This window comes from Brachycentrus maculatus, unplaced genomic scaffold (genome assembly GCF_059751285.1).
Source record: "Brachycentrus maculatus isolate JH-2025_06_01 unplaced genomic scaffold, ASM5975128v1 h1tg002051l, whole genome shotgun sequence".
Taxonomy (NCBI): domain Eukaryota; kingdom Metazoa; phylum Arthropoda; class Insecta; order Trichoptera; family Brachycentridae; genus Brachycentrus; species Brachycentrus maculatus.
This window is the reverse complement of record NW_028282588.1, coordinates 1-23,656: the sequence shown is the minus strand read 5'-3', so window position 1 is coordinate 23,656 and position 23,656 is coordinate 1. Positions and strand designations below refer to the sequence as shown.

The 23,656-nt window shown below is 34.4% G+C and overlaps 3 protein-coding genes and 2 long non-coding RNA genes across 5 annotated transcripts; 3 read left to right on the top strand and 2 right to left on the bottom strand.

The window, feature by feature from the left end:
* Positions 1-6,189: 6,189 nt before the first annotated feature.
* On the top strand, positions 6,190-8,352 carry LOC148298435 (tubulin glycylase 3B-like). Its single transcript, XM_088276875.1, has 2 exons — positions 6,190-7,294; positions 7,410-8,352. Exon 1 carries the CDS (start codon positions 6,305-6,307, stop codon positions 7,070-7,072), a length of 768 nt encoding a protein of 255 aa, XP_088133001.1. The 5' UTR covers positions 6,190-6,304; the 3' UTR covers positions 7,073-7,294; positions 7,410-8,352.
* Positions 8,353-8,617: 265 nt separating this feature from the next.
* On the bottom strand, positions 8,618-14,157 carry LOC148298434 (telomerase component p80-like). Its single transcript, XM_088276874.1, has 6 exons — positions 14,122-14,157; positions 10,496-10,744; positions 10,251-10,372; positions 9,651-9,780; positions 9,181-9,289; positions 8,618-9,027 (listed from the first exon to the last, which is right to left on the bottom strand). Exons 1-6 carry the CDS (start codon positions 14,155-14,157, stop codon positions 8,618-8,620), a joined length of 1,056 nt encoding a protein of 351 aa, XP_088133000.1.
* A 950-nt stretch (positions 14,158-15,107) lies between these two features.
* LOC148298433 (uncharacterized) lies at positions 15,108-16,550 on the bottom strand. The gene is made up of 4 exons (XR_015839191.1): positions 16,513-16,550; positions 16,037-16,312; positions 15,695-15,981; positions 15,108-15,602 (listed from the first exon to the last, which is right to left on the bottom strand). It is a non-coding gene; the product is annotated as an uncharacterized LOC148298433 (long non-coding RNA).
* A 616-nt stretch (positions 16,551-17,166) lies between these two features.
* LOC148298432 (uncharacterized) lies at positions 17,167-17,713 on the top strand. Its single transcript, XR_015839190.1, has 3 exons — positions 17,167-17,197; positions 17,250-17,484; positions 17,632-17,713. It is a non-coding gene; the product is annotated as an uncharacterized LOC148298432 (long non-coding RNA).
* Positions 17,714-21,344: 3,631 nt separating this feature from the next.
* LOC148298431 (putative RNA-binding protein Luc7-like 1) lies at positions 21,345-22,260 on the top strand. Its single transcript, XM_088276876.1, has 3 exons — positions 21,345-21,617; positions 21,684-21,877; positions 21,936-22,260. The coding sequence occupies exons 1-2, from the start codon at positions 21,474-21,476 to the stop codon at positions 21,795-21,797; spliced, it is 258 nt and encodes an 85-aa protein (XP_088133002.1). The 5' UTR covers positions 21,345-21,473; the 3' UTR covers positions 21,798-21,877; positions 21,936-22,260.
* The last annotated feature ends 1,396 nt before the right edge of the window (positions 22,261-23,656 follow it).

The following is a 23,656-nucleotide window of genomic DNA, read 5'->3' as shown; positions in this document are numbered from 1 at the left end:
TGCTTGTCCTTGATTTACATATCTTTTTCGGCATGCCGTTTCCTTTCTATATTAATGATATTTTGGTATCGAATGTTGATATTCTTCAGTCGACTGATTTCTTCATCTTGTTCTTTTTATTTTTTTGTCGCATTACTAACTTTCTTTTCGAGTCCAAGTTTCTAGCGGTATAGTTCTTAAGCCTAATCAAACATTTTATCACTGGTTTGATAGATCGATGATTGGAGACTTGAGCAACTATCAATATTATTGCTATCTGTATCTGTGCTCTGCTATTCAACACCGCTATAAACATTCGGAGGTCGGAATAATTTGTTATTTTTTTAAGTTTTGGGTGAATTGCCAACTACGGATGATTTACAAATATATTATTAACATTAATATTATTATTTATTTTATTATTATCATTAATATTATTTTTATTGTTATTATTATTGTTATTGTTATTTTATTGTTATTGTTATTGTTATTTATTTATTTCTTTATAAAATGATAGATAAAGGATTGATAAATTATAATTATAATTTTATAATAATAATGATGTTATAAATAGAATAATAGTATTATTATTAATATGAGGTAATTTACCAACAGTATCGTACTTGTGATTTTGGGTTATTGACATCGCATTTGCAGAAGTGTCGCTGTAGATTGTTCTCAGTAGATTTTCGGGAACAGAATTAAAGGTTAACCCTTACATTTTAAGCAAGGATAATTCTGATTTTAGGTTATTCATTGTTTTTTCTATGTCAGCCCCAAACTACGTAATGCAACGTTCTGCATTCTCTAAGCTAATATTATTGCAGATTACTTATTGATATACACTACTGCTTTTTAAGCCTAATTTAGCCTCTGATGTTTAAACGCATTTCGTAATCTGCTACCATTTCTTATTCCATATTTAGATGATAGCATGATGTTCGTTTGCTTTCAGCCGTTCATTTAGTCGGGAGATTTTTTAAAGTGTTATCATCATCTGCCGAAGTGACTTAAGGCTAGATGTCTTTCTGCATCTATCGCATTAGGCATGACTCCAAGAGTAACTGGTGCTCTTGATTTTTTGAGTTTAACTTTGAGAATGCATCCCACATTGCGTATTTTTGATAATCTGATCCAATTTCAACTATAAACTCTAGTCGTCACTTTGCATATCAAGCTTTTGATATGCTTTCGAACTATATTTTGGCATATCTATCTTTAACTATACAATTAATTTGAAAAAATTTATTATAATATTTCAGATAATCCGCCTGTTTCAAAACCACTCATTATATATGCATATAGACAGATATTAATATACAAATATGAAATATATACAGTGATATACAATCTTATAAATATGTCCAGAGCACACATAGAAATTTCTCAATTTAAAAAAAGTAATATGTGGTTCAAAGAAAAAAGGGAAAACACAAATATTATCACTTAATATTCAACTAAAAATCCAGTGAATTTTAGATAAATTGACGACGAATTAAAAAAAAAACACTATTATATCAATCATCTATTATTAAACAACTGTTAACTAATGGCGAATACCATTTTAGCTAACTCTGTCATGGAGATCTTTTGGCAATAGTTAAATTTATTCAAATCATCATTTCTTTAGGATGGCCGATTCACTTTTTTTAAAAGATTCTTTCTTTGGCTTTATTTCCTTAATTTTTACACAATTTTTTATTCCCCTAAGAGTCTTCCATATAGTTTAAAAGGCGTAGCAGCATAAAATTACCAGTAGAAAAGCAAACCTTTGCTCGAAAAACATTCCTAAATTTCATAACGACATAGATCAGAGTCACGTTGTTCAGCATCAGAGCCAGGACTGTATTTTCGGAACCAAATAAAGAAACAAGTGGACAAATCCAGTCAACAGAGAGTTGAGCGAAAGGAAAGCGAGCAGAAAACAGGTATTCAGATCTTTGTTCCTGTAGAGCCCCTCAATAAGAGAGTCGAACTTCTCGATGCTGTATAACCACTTCCAGATGAAGGAGAAGGAAAGACCGTAGAACACGAAAAAGAAGAGGGTCAAATAACATAAGACAAGATTGGCGAGCTCACCTGATGAACTGGGGCTACCTGAAAGAACTGAGTGAAGCAGCGAAAGGCCAAATAAGCCAAGTTTTCGCCAAGGAGATTGGCGAACAGGAAGGCGAATGTTAAATAGGATTCAAACAGGTAAAAACCAGTTTCTTCCGTGGAGATGAACTTTTCTCTATATTCTTTTGGATTTTTTTGAGGATGATGAAGAAGATAAGAAAAGTGACACCACCTTTGCTGCATGATGTTGGCCATAACCCTGAATTACTCTTCGACGCTCACTGAATAGTTTTGGTTGTGGTACCTGAAGAAGGCGAATTCGTTGAGAAATGCCGACAAGGGGAGGAGACTGGGAGAAAGAGCCCTATTGTAGGAATTGAACACACTTGATCAAGAGTATGGGTGAGAAAGACACTGTCACTTATACAGGAACCTAAATCTGGGTAAAGAATACCAACGAGACAGACCACTGGTTGACTACTTTGGCTGAAAGGGATGACTTCAACAGTCAAGTCCATAATCTGGAATAGTCCCCTGCCGCCTTGCGCACTTACTCCGTAGGATAAGCCTACCACACTCGCATTTACTGGTAGGGTAAGTTATTTGGAAATGAAGGAAATGAAGACAGTCAAGTCCATAATAACAGTAGAACTACCAGAAATGGACAGAAAAGTGGTCAGAAAGGTCTCGACTGGCCAGGAGCTGGCAGAATATGAGGATTAAAGTGAAGAGAACCAGAGAAACTGGCGTTGTTTGCCGAATCGGTCGGAGTACGCGAAAGGAATCGAGTTGGTGGTAGCATTGGAAATAAAAGACGGCGATCCCGACCAGCCAGGACAGATTCGGATTTCACAGAGAGGAGCAGTAGAGTTGGGATTTGCAAATGAGTTGGATGAGTTGAAATCCTGTCGCAGGAATAGAGTCCAACAGACTGTGGCCGTGGAGTTGGCGTTGAATTCAAATGTGTAGCTGAGGCTGGCGGACAGGCTGTTGGGAGAGTCAATAGGAAAAGGTAATGAGAATAAAGTTACTGGAGTGACCCAGTCGGAGCCGTTGTAGCCGAAGAAGACGTACTGCAGAGTTTGTGGCGAGGCAGTCGTTGTCGAGTAGAGGAAGTCGAATACCACACATCCATAGCCTGAACAGTTTGTGGTGAGGGTGATGTTGGAATAGTCGAGGGAGGATACGTTGTTCACGAGAGGTTGGTTGAAGTAAACGAGTCCGCTGTTCTGAAGGTTATAGTTGGCCAGTAGGGATGTATTTGAATTAAAGGAACTGGTGATATAAGAAGTGCTGTTAGCATTGTAGTAATCGATGACTGTAGCGTAATTGGAAAGGTAATAAAGGGCCGTCAATGAAGTTAATTGACTGAAGGTAGTCGAGCAAAGGGGCGAGATCAAGTTTATCATTAGTGAGTGACATTTCTAGAGCAGTTCGACACAATGTGATAGAATTATCATTGATTACTTGATCATAATGGACCCATGTATTGTGGTGGGAAAATATTATCCTTAACAAAAACAATTAGGACAAAGAAGAATAACAACTATGACACTTTTCGTGTTAGTGGTCCTCGGATCTAGAAATTCAATTGAATGATAAATGTCAACAAAACCGCTATCAGTTGTATTAAATGTTGTAATATAAATTCGTGAAGCTATGTTGTCAGTTCGAGAATGTTAGTTTACAATATACTCAATACGTGGGGAATTTAAATATTAAATTTAAAAGTGTAAAAATAAAAAAATGCTAATAATAATATTGTTCGTATTTTTTTTTACATGTGTTTAAACACCAGCGTGGTTAGTGGGATTGTTGGGTCACATTCTATATATTGTTCTACACCCTGAGCCCCCCCCAATTTGTGACATTAATGTTATTAATACACCTCTCGGTATTGGAGATGACCACATTTTCCTGGAGAAGAGGGATATTATAAATACAGTCAACACTTTGAAGCATTATAATCTAGAAGAAAATTGTTATCGGAAGAAAAAACATTTAACTGAAATACTTGAAAAATATGATTTTAATTTTAGTTCAATTTAATTATATTTATGAGAATTGGTATTTCTACCATTTTTTTTTTAAATTTAGAATTTTGAAATATATTTTCTAGCATTTATGGGAAAAAAAAACATATTTTTTAATGCAATTAAGACAAAGTTTCAATAAAGGTTATTAAATACCATTAATAATTAAAAACAATAAAATATATAAGATTGAAGAAAATAAAATATTTAATAAATTTCCATTGGAAATAAACATATTTTTTTATTTTTTTTAGTAAATTTACATCTTTGATACTATGGGAAAAAATACGAATATGAATTATAAATTAAAAAATTGTATTGCTTTTTCTGATCGAACTTAAAAATTTATTGAGGCAAATAATATTTGCAATTCTTTAAATAAGAAGCAAACAATCCACTCCAATCATGTTTTTGCAATTTACTTCGATAATATACAAAATTAATGGAGATAAATAAAAAAATAAATAAATCATATTAATATATAATACGGTACTTCATTCTTCAAAAGTTAATATTGAATTATGGTTATAAAATGTCACGAAAGACTTATTCTTCTATGTGGGGATTGTAACCATACTGTTTTCAGCTTAATTTGTTTGTCAGCTTGGATCAATTGAAATGGATATTCTACTTATGTTTCGATGAAAGACCAGAGAAGAGATAGTTGAAATCGACAGATAGTCGTGAGGGAGGAAGAGCTCAATTGAAAAGGGACATAATCGACAATTCCAAAATATTGAGTGAAAAAAAAATCTATCTGCATATTCTTAAATTATCTATTGTGAAAATATATGTTTTGTGTTAAAGTTATATTTAAATACACAATAAAATATTATTTCTCCATTTTTATGGAAAGTTGATTTAATAACTTTAATTATTAAAAATAGAATCACGGGTAAGTTTTATATACGTATGGGTTGTTTCAAACATTAATTATACTGCGGGATGACAATAATGGATCCAGCGGTGCCGAAGTCCACCTTTTTCCACTATCTTCACAGCCTATATTTGTACATAATACAAATATCAATCACTGTACGAATTATCTGAATATTTGAGTAATATTATCTACATCTTATTTTCAATTATAGAAGTATCAGCATATTTATTAGAACCATCAAACTAAGAACCCTGCATTTTTTAATGGATTTTATTTAAAACTCCTAAATTATATAAATATTTGGATAATTCTTAAAAATAAATATAAAAATCCATAAAATAATATAAAAAAATACAACTTGTAATTAGTAAAAAAAATAACAATAATAGAAAAATTATAATAACAATATCAGAACGATTTGATTCATTCATGCATTCCAGTGGAGGAACAAAAACAATAATACAGTAATTGGAAAATTAGACATACAAGAACTTTTATTTACAAGAAATAATAACGAATTAATATCGATTTTTTTAATATTTCTTTTGAATAATCCTAATAATAAAAAAATACTTATATAATAACGACAAAATAAATATATACTTTGGATATTATATGTTTTATTTTAAATATATTGATTATCTTAGTCACCACTGAACTAAATAATATATATCTCTATATACATATATATCAAATAATAATAATAATAAAAAAGAATATCAAAAAGAACTATATGAAAGCATTTAAAGGTTTAGAAGGGGTTCGGATGAATATTCAATTAAAACTCAACTTCTCAGGCCCAGACCCCAACCCCAAAATCAAAGGAGAAGATGATGAGAATACTAATATCAAAACCATGGTAACCTCCAATAACAATCTCCAAGTGCTCACCCAACTCTAACCGCGTTCTCGATCTGGTTCCAGCAACTCTAACTAGCCTCGCAGCGGCCAACGCCTAAAATCCCTAAATCCTCGAGGCTTTAACAAGATCTACAACTGCAATAACAAGGACAGCAACTCAAATTCCAAATAACCCCTCATAGTCTATAACAGTCATTTGCGAAGACAGAATTACTCTCTGAATAAGAGGGAGACTATGAATTTTGAAAGGAGGTTGACGATGCTCGAAAAGCCCGAAGAAGAGGAGGAGAGTAGTAGTAACAAAATCAATAACAACAACAACCAGAACATTGATGGTTCTACGGATAATAACGGAAATAATGTTACGACTGGAAATAACATTAATAATAACTCTAATAACACTTATGAGAATAGTATCGCCAGTGTTAAGAGGATACAGCCTAACACGAACAACAAGGAGCAGTCGAAAAGAGTCACACTCCGCAAGTAAACCATGCCGAGGAGCGTCAACCGAGAGGCTGTCGGCACCAAAGCTAATCGAGAAGAGGGTATTTTAAAAACTGGAAATCCCAATTCGAATGGCCGGAACACCAACGAAGCCCATATAGAGTGGGCAAAAGTTGAGGCCTACTTCCGGTACTCGCCAGTGAGTGTTATTGCAATGTGTGGAGAGAAGGAGGAATTCTTTCGACAAATCAACGATGCCCAAAATGTCAAAGTCTTATCCAGCTACCCCTTGCCCAAGAAACCTCTGCCTTCTCAATCTGATTGGTATGATAAGCTTATCAAAAACGCGAAGCTGAAGGGCAGATATAAATATCGAGAACGCCACAATCCAGCCACTAGTGAGCAGTTGAGAGTGATGGGATACAAAGCCAACAGGGGATTTAGGGATGGAAACAACGCCAACAAAAAGAAAAAGGATGAGTCTTCTTCAGAAGAAGACGAGGAGGATAAAATGGATAAGAAAGAGAAGTTCAGAGATCTTGAAGGATGGAAAAAGAACATGGGCGTCAATGGCAAGGTTTTTATTGTTAAAGGCGGATACCGCGACCTTAGAAATGCTTTACTCGACCGGGGATGGGTCGAGAACCCAGACAAATATTCGAGACTCTTCGATCTGAAATGGACAACCAAAATCAACGACATAGAATTCGAAGCCTTAGAGTCCAAACAGCTTGTGAACCATTTCAATAACAACCAATGCTTGACCAGCAAATACGGGATTTGCAAGTCTCTGCGAACCATAATTTACAACTAAGGGGCAGACATCGACAAATACTTCCCGCGCTGCTACGATCTGGCTGACATGGGAGACTTCGAGAATTTTCTGTAGAACTATAAGTTCACCTTCTGTTAAAGTATCCTGAAGACTTATATGATGGATCCGGCGTCGTACGAGAAAACGGACTACAAAGTGTACATCAGTGTCAATGTTATAGAGAGAAAGCTAATGGAGCTGTCTACAATTGTCGATAATCTAGTAAGTAAAAAATATTATTGGTATTCTCATTTATTTCACCTTTTATGAATATTAGACGATTTTCTATTCTCATAAAAAAATATTTACTCTTTTCCATTTTTTTATAATAAACTAGGCTGCTAAAACTTATTGCATATGTGCTCCTGAAGAATGGCAAGTACTCACCACGAAAATCGACACAAAGCCCAGGAGCCATTGCTCCAAAAACTGGCCAGGAGATACGAAGCCAAAGATATGACTTTGTTATAAAGAGTAAATGAGGTGCTCAAGAAACTCGAGAAGAAAGACCCCCAATATTTCCTGAACGGTTACCGAAACATTTGGATTGTGAAGCCAAACTACCTCTCAAGGGGGAGGGGAATCAAGTGCCTGGTTAAGCTCAACGAAATCCTAGACCATACAACAGGCAAAGACATCCAATACGTTGTGCAGAAATACATCGAAAACCCCTAACGATCCTCAACCGCAAGTTCGATATTCGCCAATGGGTGCTAATAGAAGACTACAACCCTCCGAAAATCTGGTTTTACTAAGAATGTTACTTACGTTTTTGCGGCCGAGGAGTATAACATGGACAACGTTCACAACAAGTTCATGCACCTCACCAACAACGCCATTCAAAAATACTCCAAAGAATTTAACAAATCCGAAATAGAAGGAAATATGTGGACCATGGCTGACCTTGTAGGACACTTGGGCAACGATTCCCACGGGGTGCCGGTGTGGAACACCATCCAGAAGAAAATCAAAGATATCGTCATCTTCAGTGCGAAGAGCACATAGGACCAGGTTGCCGGGTCGTAGGAACACTTTCGAGTTGTTCGGATATGATTTTATGATCGATGAGAAACTCAACCCTTGGCTCATCGAGGTCAACTCGAGTCCCTCCGATGGACTACTCGACGGGTATTACCAGGAAACTCGTGAAGATGGTTCTGGAAGACACTATCAAAGTTATGGTGGACAGTCGAAAAAAAAATGCGAACTACAACACAGGACTGTTCAGATGCATATACAAAGGGGAGTATATAAAAACATGTTATCCTGTTAATTGACGATGTTTGAACAACATAGATGAAAAAGTTTTTTTTATCTGCGATAAACTTTAATAGAGAAATATCATACAAAAATTTCACAAAAATATTATATACATATATAATATTCAAATATTAGATAGATTATACTAAATAGTTATACCTATATATTCTAATAAAAAAAGAAAGGTTTTAGTGAATACATTTTTTTTTTTTAGTAATATTACAGCACCCAGAACAGTAATATAAAAAATAAACATATAGAAAAAAAAACATAAAAGCACACATCTCACGCCCCATCAACAATTTGTGAAGCGAAGCTGCGGACGTAGGAACTTGGTCGACTTCCTTGGCCGATATGAACTTGAGGATCGAGGCGTTGGCGCCGTAAATCTTGATGAAGTTCTTCTCTCTGGAACTCTTCTCGCAGCTCTGTGCTTTCGGAGTAGCCGCACAGATCGACCGAAAACACTTTCAGCTGTGGGTTAATGCATTTACGATACTCGTCAATGCGATCCACAAAATCGATGTTCTGTGAGCCGACCTCACGGCTTATCATCATGTCACTCAAGATGACTATGTTGTCAACATGCAACCGATGGTTGATGGATAAACGTATGACCTCTTCGGGAAAGTCGGTTCCTCCTCCGAGGAGTCCACTATTGGAAATGGCCATTTTCATATCATCCTCGAGGTGTCCTGTAAGATACTCGTCAAGTAGCATGTAACATTTTCGCTAGCCCGACGGGGAAGAGAAGATATAAAATTGTGCTTTTTCACAAACTCGCTTAACCAACAGCCCCAAAAGTATCGACAGTTCGAAACACTGTCGTACAGAGCCGTATGACTTGCCTCCAGACAATGGACACTTCATGGAGCCAGAAACGTCCACAAAGATTTGGGTGACTCCACGAATGGGATCGAGATTCTTGACCGAGAGATTGATGGCTCGATGTATGGCCTATTTCAAGAGTTTAATGGTTGGTTCCAGGTTGTTCAGGGTGGGAGGTACAAATACATCTGTTATTTGAAGCTTTACAGGTTCAGGCTATTTCATTCTTCTTTGCCTGCCTCTATATTTTCGAAAACTTGGGACTCCTTTCGTAGCTGGGGGTAGCTGATTTACGACAGTCGCATCGCCCAATGAAGGGAATCTTCCTCGTCCAACAAGGACGGAGGCTGCTGCTGGGAAGCCTATTTATTCGGATTCTCTTGGTATTTGAGAAATTCCAGATGTCTCAACATGGCTTTCTCGCATTTCTTGTTGTAGTCCTCAAGTTCCGAAGCTCTTCCAATGCAGAATAGTATTGCATCGGAGTCACTTTCGTCTTTTCCACGGCTGCCGGTGAACTCAAGAAGTTCGCCATCTTTTCGTACAGTCCGGGCTCGATGTCGGCCTTGACGATGTTACGGAGGTTGCGTAACATCGCCAAGTAAGGCACGCGGTTCTGGCTGACCAGCGCCGACCAGACTTCTCTAGAACTGCCCTTTTCCACTCAGCTCCGTTTCCCATGTGGTAGGAACATCCACCTTCATGCGTTTTCCAGCCTGAGTTGGATCGAACCCATCAGTGCCGAAACGCTTGGTGAAATCCTCTTGGGATGACGGGTATTCGCACCAAGCACTTTTGATGTAAGGAGAGTCGGTCGCATGTGAAGCAAGCCGATCAGGTCCTTCATGCATAGAAACTATTTGGCGAAGGCACGGGCCCTCAGAGTTTGAGGCTCTGAAAGCCGTGGCTCGTGGGCATCTCTCATGAGACGCGCCCGCCTCACTCTACCGACCTTCTTCTGTTTAGTGGCATCAGGCACAGGCATTGCTTTATTTTTGCCTCGACGAGCTCTTTTGCGGAGGATGTGTCCAGGAATTAATGACCCCTTTCTCAAAGAATAAAAGCTGTCGAGCATGGCCTTTCGCGGCACCCATCCGAGCAGTGCTTCCCGAGCTGAAACTCGTTGAAGGACATGATGCGAGAGATCAAAGCCTTCTTCAGCTGATTGGGCAGCACAACCCGCTTTCGTGGATCTACCTCACTATCCCCAATCTGTTCGAGAGTATGGCCTTGACGCATTTTGTGCAAGACTTGGGTAAACTGAACACACTCGATAAGATCGCCAGGTAGCACTGTGGCATGTGCAAAGTACTTGGGCAATCGCTGTGCCAGTACTTTGGAGGTGGCGCAGAAAGCGAGGACGAAGTTGGTGGTCGTCCTGATTCCCAATTCCTTGCGCAGGTAGATGGCCAGCTGGAGGACAAACTCAGGGTCCTTGTCCTCAGCAAGCTGCAGTGCTGCCAAGAGAAGGTCTCTCCTCTGCTCGGCTGTCTCGTAATACCTTGTCTCGTTGAGGAGGCAGAGGAAGTGATCGACACAAGATATTCGAGAGGGTCGACTATCTCGACATCCTTCAACGCTACCCTAAAGTCAACTGGTTAAACTTCCATTGTTAGATTAGATTATTGTATTTTTTGTTTTTATTTGTTTTGAGTATGAATATAGATTATAAACTTAAGATGATATTGTTTTTATAGTATGTCAAGAGGGGATTTCTTTTTATTTAAGTATTTGCTATCGAGACAATAGGAGAGATATTTCTTATGAAATATGACAACTATTAAATTTCTTGTTTAATACTTATATATTAAGATTTAATATAATATATCATAATACTTATATATATTTATTCATTTTTATTAACAACAATAAATGTATATTAATTGATTTTAGATCAAAGAAGCAAATTTTTATTAATAATCATTCGCTTTTTTTTACTCATTCACTTTTTTCCTTATTATATTTAATACACAGAATAAACCATAAGAAATTGAAAATAGTATTGTTTTAGTTCTCATCACTTTGACAACTTTACCGGCAAAAAAGTAAAACACAAATACCTTCTTGATTGAATACACCGATGAATATACATTGCCAATGTAGAGGATATTCGAATTGTGAGTGCTTAATGTTTTAATATCTGACATTTTTTGTATTTTATAGAAGCATTAATTTTTAAACAAATAGACACCCAGACACTATCTAAATATGTGAGTAACTCAAATACCAATAATATGAATAATAATAAAAATAATATGAATATGAATATGAAAATGACTACTAGGGGAGTTAATAATAATAATAAGAAATCTATCTTTGTGTAATAATATGAAATCATATTTTATAGAGCTAACCAATAAAATGCAACAAAACTAAATATAATTTTAATCATAGTTATCAGCACCCAAATTTAAAACTATCCTTCATCGCAGCGATAATAATATTGGTATCACATTCAGATTGCACACTGAATCTCAAGAAGTTATCAGCCAAAATCACGAAATCTCTCAGCTCGGCCCAGCATTTATTGCAGACACCTGCCGGATCTGCCTCTAGTAATGTTCGGAACACCCTTACTGCAAATGTAAATCCAGCCACAAGCTGCACCACGAATGCCTCAAGGCTTACCTGAAGCTCAAGCTCAGTGCAACCATGCCTGCCTACCGCAAATGCGAGCTGTGTGGTTGGAGGTACAAACTTGGGTTTTCCAATAAATGTGTTGCTTACAATAGTGTCATGGCCAAAATAAAATAATAGTGTTGCGTGTTCTTGAGCTATATAACATTGTTCGTAGTTTTCATAGCATACATGTGGTATGCTTTGGTAATATTGGAGATAGGAAGTTAAACAATAACTGGTGGAGACAGCACCAATAGTAATACTGGTAAGAGTAACAATGGAAATGATAAACTGCCGAATTCAGGAAAAATAATAATATTGTTCGTGGCAGCGTTCCTCGTTGTTTTGACTATCATCGGCATTGGTAAGTTCGTCATGAACTTCATTTGTGCCTGGGTGACGGAGCTCGACAGTATCGAACCCTATAGCTGCCCGCAGGATGGAAATGCCAACCATATCACTAACAGTGACTCGAAAAGGGGTAACGCTATTATAAGATGTTCCAAGATATATCCGGAAATATTTGAAACAACTGTTTAGACGTTTGTATGAGGGAAGTCAAAAAAACGCTAAAAGGATAATATTATAATTCTAGGTATAACTTAGTACAATCAAGAATCTTTTATTTATTTTCGAGATGATTGTCTTTAATAGAAACATAACCTACTTAGACTCCTCCTCTCCTTTTATATATAATAATGTATGTAGTATTTTTCATTTTCTATACAATCCTCGACCAAAAAGTATTATATTTTGCAATAATGTATATCAATTAAATATTTGAATAACAAAAATCAAATTTATCTCAATCATATTAATATGGTTAGTGAAATTTTCATAATAACTTATTGTTGGTACTTTGAATAGAAATATTTAAAATACCCTAAATAATGTTTTTTATCAAAAATCGAAAGCAACACTGCCTCTATAGTAATCTCCTTAAAATTCACAAAACAGGGGGAGTCAAGAGATTCGAAGCGATGGACCGACATATCGCCTCACATAAACACCCACACATCAAAAATAACACCGACTTCCTCCTCAACGAATATCTATTCAAGTATACCTTCCAGCGTATTCATTCCGAATCTGGCTATAACCACCTCCTCGACTCAGTCGTGAAGCATTACCCCTACTTCGGCAGAATGTCCGTCGACACTGTCCCTAGGATCAAGATCGATAACGATTATGATGTCGAAAGGAAAGACTTCGAGACCCTTCGACTTTGGGATTTCATTAAAGAGAGTGTTCGCTCTAAGCCTCGCAAAGCCGAACACGAATTAATATTTTATACAATTATAGCGTTGGCGATCCTGCCTCTTGGGCTCATCCCGTTTCTGATTTGGGATGTCCCTCAAGAAGATTTCTGGATTTAGCCGATCGGGCAGGAGAAGATGTATGAGTATCCCGTGGAGGTGATGGAGTTGGAGTATAGAAACATGCACGATAAGATTTAGAAACTGCAAAAAGATTTGCGAGAACATCTAGAAAATGAGAGATTCAAAGATCTGAACCAGTGAGTTAGAGTTGTTTTAAAAGGCATAATGAATATATTTTGCAAAAAAATAATAAAATATAAATTACTTTTTCTCCCAAAATATATATATATTTTTTTTAAATAATTCGATTGATGAATGAATGTGTTGATAAACAATTGATCAATAAAGATTAGATAGTACATTTGAAACCTACATATGATTATTAAATAAATCCATCTGATTTTTTCTTTCTTGACAAAAGTTCATTAACAAAAAAAAAACAAATTTCCGAAACATTGTATTTGACCGTTTGAAATATTATGGTTAATATAATATTTAAACTAAATATACAAATTGTTATTAATTGTCTATCTAAACTTCTCCTCTCTCTTTTCTATCTCACACACACTTACGTACTCCCACTCAGTTTGTTTTCCTGGTTTATACTAAGTGTTTTTTTTTACAATTTATAATACTCCACAAATAATGAATAAGAAACACAGCAAGGAGAACTTCAAGCCTCTCAAGCAAGGAGGAATCACCGGAGCCGTTGTCCCCAATCACACCAAAAAGAAATCTACCGTGTATTTCTCCAGCATTCCCCACAACAAAATCACGAATGCCAACCATAACCATAACCATCTTAACGGCAAATAAATAATTCATAATAATACTAATACTAATACTCATGCAAACAATCCTACGAAAAACACTCGAAAGATACGACATACAGCAAAAGAACAGCAAAAACAAAGCTTTCAATCTCCCGAAAAGAGTCGGAAAAACAATTATTCTCTCTGCCAAAACCAACAACAGGAATCTACTGCCCTCGCCAAGGAGTCCCGGAAAACAGCAGCCACTAACCTCCCCAACCACCACCTCCATCATTATTTCAATCATTGTCATCACGAGGTGGTTAGCGACAACCCATACCACAACAACAGTCAGACCCAGCCAAAACAATCCAAGAAGGATAAAACACAGCAAAGTCATCATACCATCGTAATCGTTCCGAGGAAGGCTTCCAGTAAATAACAGTATCTCCGAGAGCGAAAGAGTGTAGATTTTACCACAGTAGTCACCCAATCTCGCCATAATCTGAACAACAATAATAACCTGAACAGCAATATCCAGAAGAGAAAAAGACAGAGCCAAGACACGGCTCCGGCAATTAAACAGGAGTAGAATAATAAAAATAATATTAATAGCAATAATATTAACAACAACTCTAATCTTCGCAATAACAGTCATAATATTTTAATGAGTATGCCTGTTGCCACTACTTCCCATTGTGGAGAAACCTTCAAAACAAATTCAAGCACCTTACGTCTCGAAGCCAAAGATTATGGATCAGTCCAAACAAGTAATCCGAGCAAACCACCTCTTCTGAAATCTCTAGACCATGAAGTCTTTAGGTTGGTCGAGTAAGTGAAGAACTTAAAGCGAAAGCATGAAGTTTTGGAGTGTGAGAACAGCCAGCTGAAGAGCATGGTGGAGTCTGTATGTGAGCACGATGATGGAAGAAAGTATTTGAAAGAGATGGCGCAGGTAGTGAAAGGGTTGAAGGTAATGGCGGAAGAGCATGAGATTAGGATTGGAGCTATCATAAACTACGAGAAGATTAAGCCAAATAGTGGTTTGTCATAAAGTAATAAAAATAGTTGATCTTTGTTTAATAATTAAGAAAATATTTATATTAGCTGTTAAAATATTTTTTTCAAAAATATGCTATAAAATTTTAGGATGTAATCTGCATTTGTATAAATTTTCAATCAATTGATTATTATATATGGTATTTGGGTAATGGTTTTTAAAAAAAATGGAACACCATCATCATTATTATTACCAAATATGTGTATATATAATATACACTATTTATCTTGTTTTTAAATCAACGACATAATAGTCTAATATTTTCTTAGAGTAAATAATACAATCAAAGCTCGCCTTGGGAACCTACGACTACAAAATATACCAAGAGACAAAATGCCAAGAAAATTATGAATCCATAGCTGAAAGGCTTGGCCACCTTCTGCACATGGTAGGAGCATTCAGGACATCCCGACACGACCCGGTCTTTACCGATAAATGAAAGTCCTTTGATGACCATGTCGTGGTTGTTCGACTCGCCGTAAGACTCCAAATCTTCCATGTCAATGACTTTGACGATACCCCCTCCTGAAGCCACTGCCACCTTATTTTCGTTCCTCATAGTCAGGCAAGATTGGTCGTTGATGGCTTTTATTGTCCTGAAATTGCATGATACGGTATTACAGTTCGTGATATAAGTGTTCCCTCTCGGAATGTAGCTTATGATCACGTAATTATGGGATTCCTGCAAAAAACTGTATTAAGTATATCGAGGGTTGTTTTTTCAAAATAATAATAAAAAAAATATATGTAATGATAGGGTGTGAGAAAGCTTAAATTATATTACTAACCTGACTGTAGTCTGCTCTCGTTTGGTCTAAGCATCATCCATGTAATTTTATCAACGATTTCGCCCTTGCGATAGTTGCTGACTACTATGCTGAAAGAATCATTGCTGAGAACTAACTCTTCTTTGGCATGTACCTCAACATGTTTGAGAGGATCTTGGTGTTCGAAGCCTTCGAATTCAAGTTTGGCTTGTTTTTATTTCGAGTTTATTATGAAGACTCTGACTGTACAATCATCGCCACCCGAACCAAGTACTAATTGATCTTTTTTCCAGGATAATGCGTTCTATTATTTTATTGTTATTTCAAATAAACATATTAAAAATAATAATAAAAAATACGAGAGTTGAAGATTTAGGTAGAAAATCTGCTCTGAATCTGAACCTGAAGGCCAGATCGTCCCCTGAGCCAACAATATCGAATATTAGAATGTCGAAGTCTGCAGAACATGCGAGGAGTTTATGCTTAGCATTGGCGGTCATATTCTCAATGATGTCCTGCTTTGTTTAGATCTGCTTGAGTTGCTTCTTCATGGAGGATTCATAAATCAAAATTTGGTTGGCAATTCCATGACCTCCCCCTCCCGAAAAATATATACATTAATGATAGCTGGCAACCTATTATGTGTGTGTATTTTTACATTTTGTTGTTATTTGTTAAAATAGTATTATGAATTATCTTGAATGATTGAATATTATAATAATGATGGTTTGTTTCTTTGTTTCTTTTGTTATTTGTTATTATGATTAGTTCAGCTTAGGAAAGGTTGCAGGCTGGATGGGAATATATAAGGAAGAGCAAATATGATATTGTTTACTGAATAGATTGGAAGATCGATGTATTTGACAGGTTTTTTCATGGCTATTTTATATACAGAACAATTCCACGTTTAAGATTTAATATCAAATACCAATTTAAATAAACTTAGTTTTTAATTTAATCATGTGCATAGAGAAATTTATATCAATAGATATTTATTAAAATATATGCATATAAATTGATATATACATATATATAGTTAGAGAGATAGATGCAGATCTTAATTTAGTATTACACAGTGTTTATATTTTTTATAACATTATAAATACATTTTAGATATAGTTATACGCATATATATATATATTACTAAAACCTGATAAATATCCTTTATGTGTCCATGCCTCTGGAGGAAACTCCTTGAGAGACGACACTTTTCCTGCAGTGGATTCGCTGCAATACATACATACATACATACATACATACATACATACATACATACATACATACATACATACATACATACATACATACATACATACATACATATATATTGTTTTTAAAATAATATAAATATAAATATTTTTGTTTTTTGTTTTTTAATATATATTATGAATATTTTTTTATACTTTAATTGAGAATGATCAGAAATTCATACAAAAAAGTATTTATTGGAAATAAAAAAAAAAATATCATATTTCGGGTTCTGAAACAGCTTAAATGAGGACTCAAGCGGTTGAGTGAAGGTATTTCTTTTTCAAACGATCACTGAAATTAACTATTCTCATGAAAATGTAGATTAATATTATTTAGACATCGTTCCACTAATGCTTTTTGAAGAATTGATTGAATCAACCCACCAGTATTCATAAGTTCGAGGACTTGTGTCAAGCCATCACAATTACTCGATTTCATCCCCGATAAGGTGATACATATGTCAGAATCTAATTAGGATTAAGGGTAACATCCTTGTAATTTTCTATCTGTTTGGGAAATTCGGTATACTAATGCCCAATCAAGTAAATCCTTTAATGTAAGTCAATATTTTTGGACTATTATCAAAAACTAGCCTTCTTAGCATTGTCGTTTCAAGGATGGTGCTTATATGAGTTTTTATTTGTATCATAAAGACGTTGATATATATGTATATATTAACAATAATAAAAAAACATAAGAATAGATAATGTTTTATTAAGAAATAAATAAAACTCTATTCAACATTTGAATTACAATAGGTTTGAGGAAAAATGAGAAATAAAAAGAAAATGCAATGTTTATAATAATAAAGTAAAAATGTTTTAAAATCAGCCTAATCGGGATAAATACTGACTTAAATTTTGAAGCCAAGATTGTTTGCGTCAGGGAATTTCAAAGAAATCACTCTTTTTAGTTAAAATAATGGGAGGTATTTATGAATACAATATGTTTATACAATATTATTTTACTAATAATTTGTACTGTGTATATTTAACCCTTACGATAGTAGATTAATAATAACAACTGGATTCTGGATTGTAAATAACGTAAGCAACTGGGGAATTCAGGAGAAGAGGTATCGAAATACAAACTATGCGAGAGTTATTTACTCAGGGGAGATCTCTCCGACAGAAGGTAGAAGCATTATCATCGTTATCTTTGACAAAAATGGAATGAGATCATTAATATAAGTAAGTCTTCATTTTCACAACAATATTACATATATATTTAAAATATATATATATTTTATTATTAAATATTTTATTGTATTTATCGATTGGTTCTTGTTCACATGTTGGAGGATGATTGTTTTTTTTTTCTTAAAGCTCTATTAATTAATTAACATTATTTATATATATTTTTTTTTTTAGATTACTGAAATTATATACACAGATATTTTAAAAAATAAAAAATGAAAGCCGCAGATTTACGAAAGGAATTAGCCATAGAAATCCCAAACTTCGAAAAACAGAAAGCCACCAATGCTCCCAAGTTTATGATCAGATTAATCATGAAGGGTTTGTAAGAGAGGGACTTGTATGTGAGTGCTGCCCATCGTATTCGCATCCAAAACTTCAAGGCGACCATGTTTGAGAGCAAGAAAGGCAATGTACCCAGCTCTAACATCGGGATCCGACACTTGCTGGACTTCCTGGTCGGCTAGGAAACAAAAGGTCGCGTTGGAGAGAACAGGATGCATCGGGAAATTCTTAAATACAGACTTGCTCTTAAAAGAAAAGATGATATTCTGGCAAATATCAGTATGATGCCGAAGCCAAGTGCCAAAGGTATCGTTTTTTCATACCATTTATTCGATAACCACCATTCAATATAATGTATATATAATTGTATAATTCTATTATATTTCACTCTATATATATTTTTCGAATTATTTTCTTCATGAAAAATATAATAAATATTATTATGATTTTAGAATATGTCTGATGAAAATACATCTGCTATCAATCTCTTGACTTACAATATAATATATTTATATATTTATATATATATAATCTCCCCTATACATATATATTAAAATGTGCGTTTTTTGTTCATTCATATTTCAAAGTATATTTTATTTCTCACCTTTGATATTATTATATTTATGGTTGTATTGTTTTATTGTTTTATGTTTTGTGGTTTTATTGTTTTATTGTATTGTTTTATTGTTTTATTTATTTATTTATTTATTTTAATCGACAGGCCTATTAAGAGATAATCGGAAACAATATATGTATTTCTGTAAAATATACGAATGGAGGTTGAACAACGGGTGTACTGAACTGATGGGCCGTTTCCAAGGACCTGGGGAAAAGAGGTGAATCAGAAAAAATACAAATGAACCATAAAAACAAATTCCTATTTTTGACAAAGATGCTAGTGTATATTTTGATACCACATAATTATTATTATATATAAATTATATATTCGAGATTCAACATCTAATTCTGAATTGATACATACATATATAATATACATATACATAAATATGAATAATAACTGTTCTCAATATAAAACAAGACAGTCCAGTTTACCAGCGAACTATTAATAATAGATGTATTGCTCACGGAAATGGTTAAGTTAGGGTATTATTATGTTAGGGATGACTGTTTTAGTTCAGGAATTATCATGTAATATTTTTAAGGAAAATGATATCATCTTTAATCACTTGTAACAAAAAATAATTGGTTAATTGTTTAAGTTCGTTTCCTGCAAAATATTATTTAGAAATATTGAATTTATGTCTTATTATATCTTCATCTCATAAAAAATATATATCTCAAAAGAACTAATCGAAAAAATAAAAAGTTATAACTATTATTATATTAAATGTTCTAAACCAATAGGTATCGATTCCCATGAGTTATTTATAGTATTTTGTTGCCGAATCTGCATCCGTATGTAGTTGTTTATGTAATTTCTTCCATATTTTGAAGATGGGATAAATCCAGTAGACTTAGGCAAAGTATTCTCAATATTTTCTAGTAGAACTTGTCCTAGCTTATTGAATAATTACTTCGATTTTTTGTTATATCCTTGGTTTATGTACGTTTTTATTCCTATACGTTTTTTAGTATTATTCATATTTTTTTTGCTTAATTGTTTCTTACCTAAATCTATCATGAATATTATTAAATGGTCGTTCCTTTTCATCAAAGATGCAATAAATGAGTGTGCCTAAAGAATTAGTTTGTTAGTCACAAAAAAGAAAGAAATGAATATGAAAGATAATAGCACGGCTTGGTGAAAAATTAATTAATTAATGTATATGTTCAATAAAAATAGAATATAATGAAATACATATATATATATTATTATATTCTTTTTGTCCGTATATATTGAGGATAAATTCAACACAATCATTTTTAAAACTTCACATCTCTCGAAATCTAGAACAATCAATTATTTCCTGAACATTTTTCTTCAATTCTGTCTTTTTTTAAAGATATGTTTAAGTTAAATGATGAATTGAATAAAAAAAAAATCAACCACAATTTGCAATATTTCAGATATCAAATCACCTTTCGATTCAATTCATTTTAATTTACATCCTTTTGTGTTTCCATTCTCTGACACTAAAGTTCATTTTTTTTTAATGAAACAAATGTAGATCGATATTTATATTATTGCTTATTCTAAATAATGGATCTCAATTTTTCATAAATTTCCATGAATTATCCTATCTGTTTGTTAATTTTAGTTTTTGTAGTAGCACACCATAATTTTGATTAATAAATCATAGGCTAAAACCATTTGTTCTTCAATCTTATATTTATCAGTAGGCTATCAACATGTTTTTTGTTGTTGGATGATTCGGATATTTTTGGACAAACATTAGAAATAAAGAATATAACTTTATGTATGTAAGTATATTATGTTTTAATGCATAGAATTTCGAAAAAAGCTAATGAAATTAATTATTCAGATTGGTTGCATATTTTATATCCAGTATCTATTTTTTTATGATTATTTTAAATGACAACATAACTTAAAAATCTCGTTTATATCTTTTTTTGAGATATATTTTTTATAAAATAATGTATATATTATTTTTTAACAAAAAAAAGTAATATTAAAAATATATATAAAAATTATTTATTTATTTACTTTAGCTCCAAAGAAAATAGTAATTTGATGGACATAAGCAAATACATACTCGACAGCTTGATGGGCAAAGATCGTAACAAGACATCAGACCAAATCACCTCCAAGGACCACTACTCCAACAGGGATGTCTGCAAATCCTTCCTCATCTGTTTCTGTTTCGACACACTATTTCCCAACACTGTCTACGACGAGGGACCCTGCAAACTCCGCCACGACCCTTTCCTTAAAAACCAGTTCGACGCAGACACCAACCGAGTCGAGTATGAGAAGCAGTACCTTTCCGAGTGCATTGCTTGGATCGAGAAGAGATTGGGAGATGTATAGAACAGGATCAAGAAAAACCAGGGCCTGATCTAGAACAAATCCACTTATGTCACAGAGAGGCCGAAAGAGATTGTGGACAAGTTGATACAGATAGACAAGGAAATTGAGGAGACTATGTCCCAGGCTGAAACATTTGGAGAGAATGGGCAGGTGGTGGAATCTGAGAAATGTATGAACGAAGTCGAGAGGTTGCGAGAAAAACGTAAAGAAATTGAAGCAATGGGAGACTCAATGGTCAATGCGCAAAAGCAACAAAAAGTGCGTCCATTTTAAAAAAATATATAATATCTAAAATTTATTTGTCTTATATATCTTCTTGTTTAGATTTGCGAAATATGCGGAGCCATTCAAACAATTAACGACACTGAAAAACGTATCCAGACGCATCTTGAAGGCAAGATCCATCAAGGATTTCTGAAACTTCGCCACTATATTTAAAATCTGCAGATCAGACTCAATATCCTCAATAATATTGATGGTAAAAAAGTAGAACCCAAAGAAAAGTCTGAAAGAGAACTGTAATGACAAAAAGCATCAAAATGAACCATAATAACTTTTATAATTATATATGTATAGAAAGAAGAGTAGATCAAGAAGTCACCGTAAGAAGTCTTCGCGTTCTCGAAACAAAGATAGAGAAGGGAAGAAAGATAAATAGAAGAAAGACAGGTCGAGAGACCGGGATAGAGAACACCGAGATCGGCATGATCGTTCGAGGTCTCGAGACAAACACAAAAAGAGGAACAAACACCACGATAGATCCCGTTCGAAAGAGAGGCATTGAAAATACAAAAGTAGCAAACGGTGATACTAATAATAATAATAATAGGGATTATAAATCATCATTATTATCAAGTATTAGTTTTTTTGTTTAATTATTTATCAAATAAAGTTGATACTATGTTTTTATCTACATTTGAAAAAAATAGATTTATTCTGACTAACATTCTAAATTTGAGCATTCGATTTGGGGGGAAATAAAATATATAATTATTTTAAATAAATGTTTATCCATTTACAGATTATTGTTGTTGTTATTGTTAACCGCAATGTGCCTCAATAATTTGAATTCATTTCCAAAAGTAGTCCATCATTTTTGTTACATTTCTCTTAAAACTATTATTAATATTTGCAAAATCCCCAGCATTCCACTGCTTTTGTGATTTCAGAATATGAATTTCCTTCTTAAGTTCGTTAATCTATCGCTGTTGTGTTTAAAATCTGTGTTTGTGGTATCTATCTTTTTTGTTAGACAGATGCATGAACCAATATTTGGGACAATACTTTATGCTCGCGTAGACTGCCACACACAATATTCCTGACACACCCAATATTCCTGCAATTATGAATTTTGAGTATTATTTTGAAAAACCGTCCACCATTTGGCCCGTGATCGCATTCACAGTTTTCGAGGCTGTGCCTTTGATTGACTTTGTAGCGCCGTCTGTGAATCTTACGACTGGGTCAATGATCTTACTCTTCATGAAAGGAAGCTATGGTGTTCCTTGTTCAGCAGTGTTTTTTCGGAGGATGTTGTTTTGCTGGTTGACGGTTTTGGTCTGGATTGATTGCGAGTGTTTCTCAGGTTAATTTTTTGTTGGTTCCTTTCGGTTCAGGTTTTTTACCTTTTCTGATGCGGACTTTGCCGTGAGTTTTAAGTTGTGCCAAGTTTATTTAATATCCATTACCTATGATATTAAATTTTTAATATAAATATTTAAATTATATTTGTTAATAGAGATCTGTAATTGTCTCCTATTTAGTTCAAAACCATTTTTTTTATATAAAGTGAAGTGCGATTTCTATAAATAAATTTATTCATAGATCATTAATTGGTATTTTGAAGAAAACAAACCAAATTTTACAGATCTCTAAATGATCTAATAAAATATTTTTTGATATGTTGGAGATAAAATTTAATCGACAGACTTTATATAATATATATATACATACATAAAATATAAAATTAGGAATTATTGTCAATAGATTTTAATACTATTATCAGTTGTTCATAGAAACTCATGGTCGATAATTTGGGGTTGGGGTTGGGGTTGGGGTTGGGGTTGGGGTTGGGGTTGGGGTTGGGGTTGGGGTTGGGGTTGGGGTTGGGGTTGGGGTTGGGGTTGGGGTTGGGGTTGGGGTTGGGGTTGGGGTTGGGGTTGGGGTTGGGGTTGGGGTTGGGGTTGGGGTTGGGGTTGGGGTTGGGGTTGGGGTTGGGGTTGGGGTTGGGGTTGGGGTTGGGGTTGGGGTTGGGGTTGGGGTTGGGGTTGGGGTTGGGGTTGGGGTTGGGGTTGGGA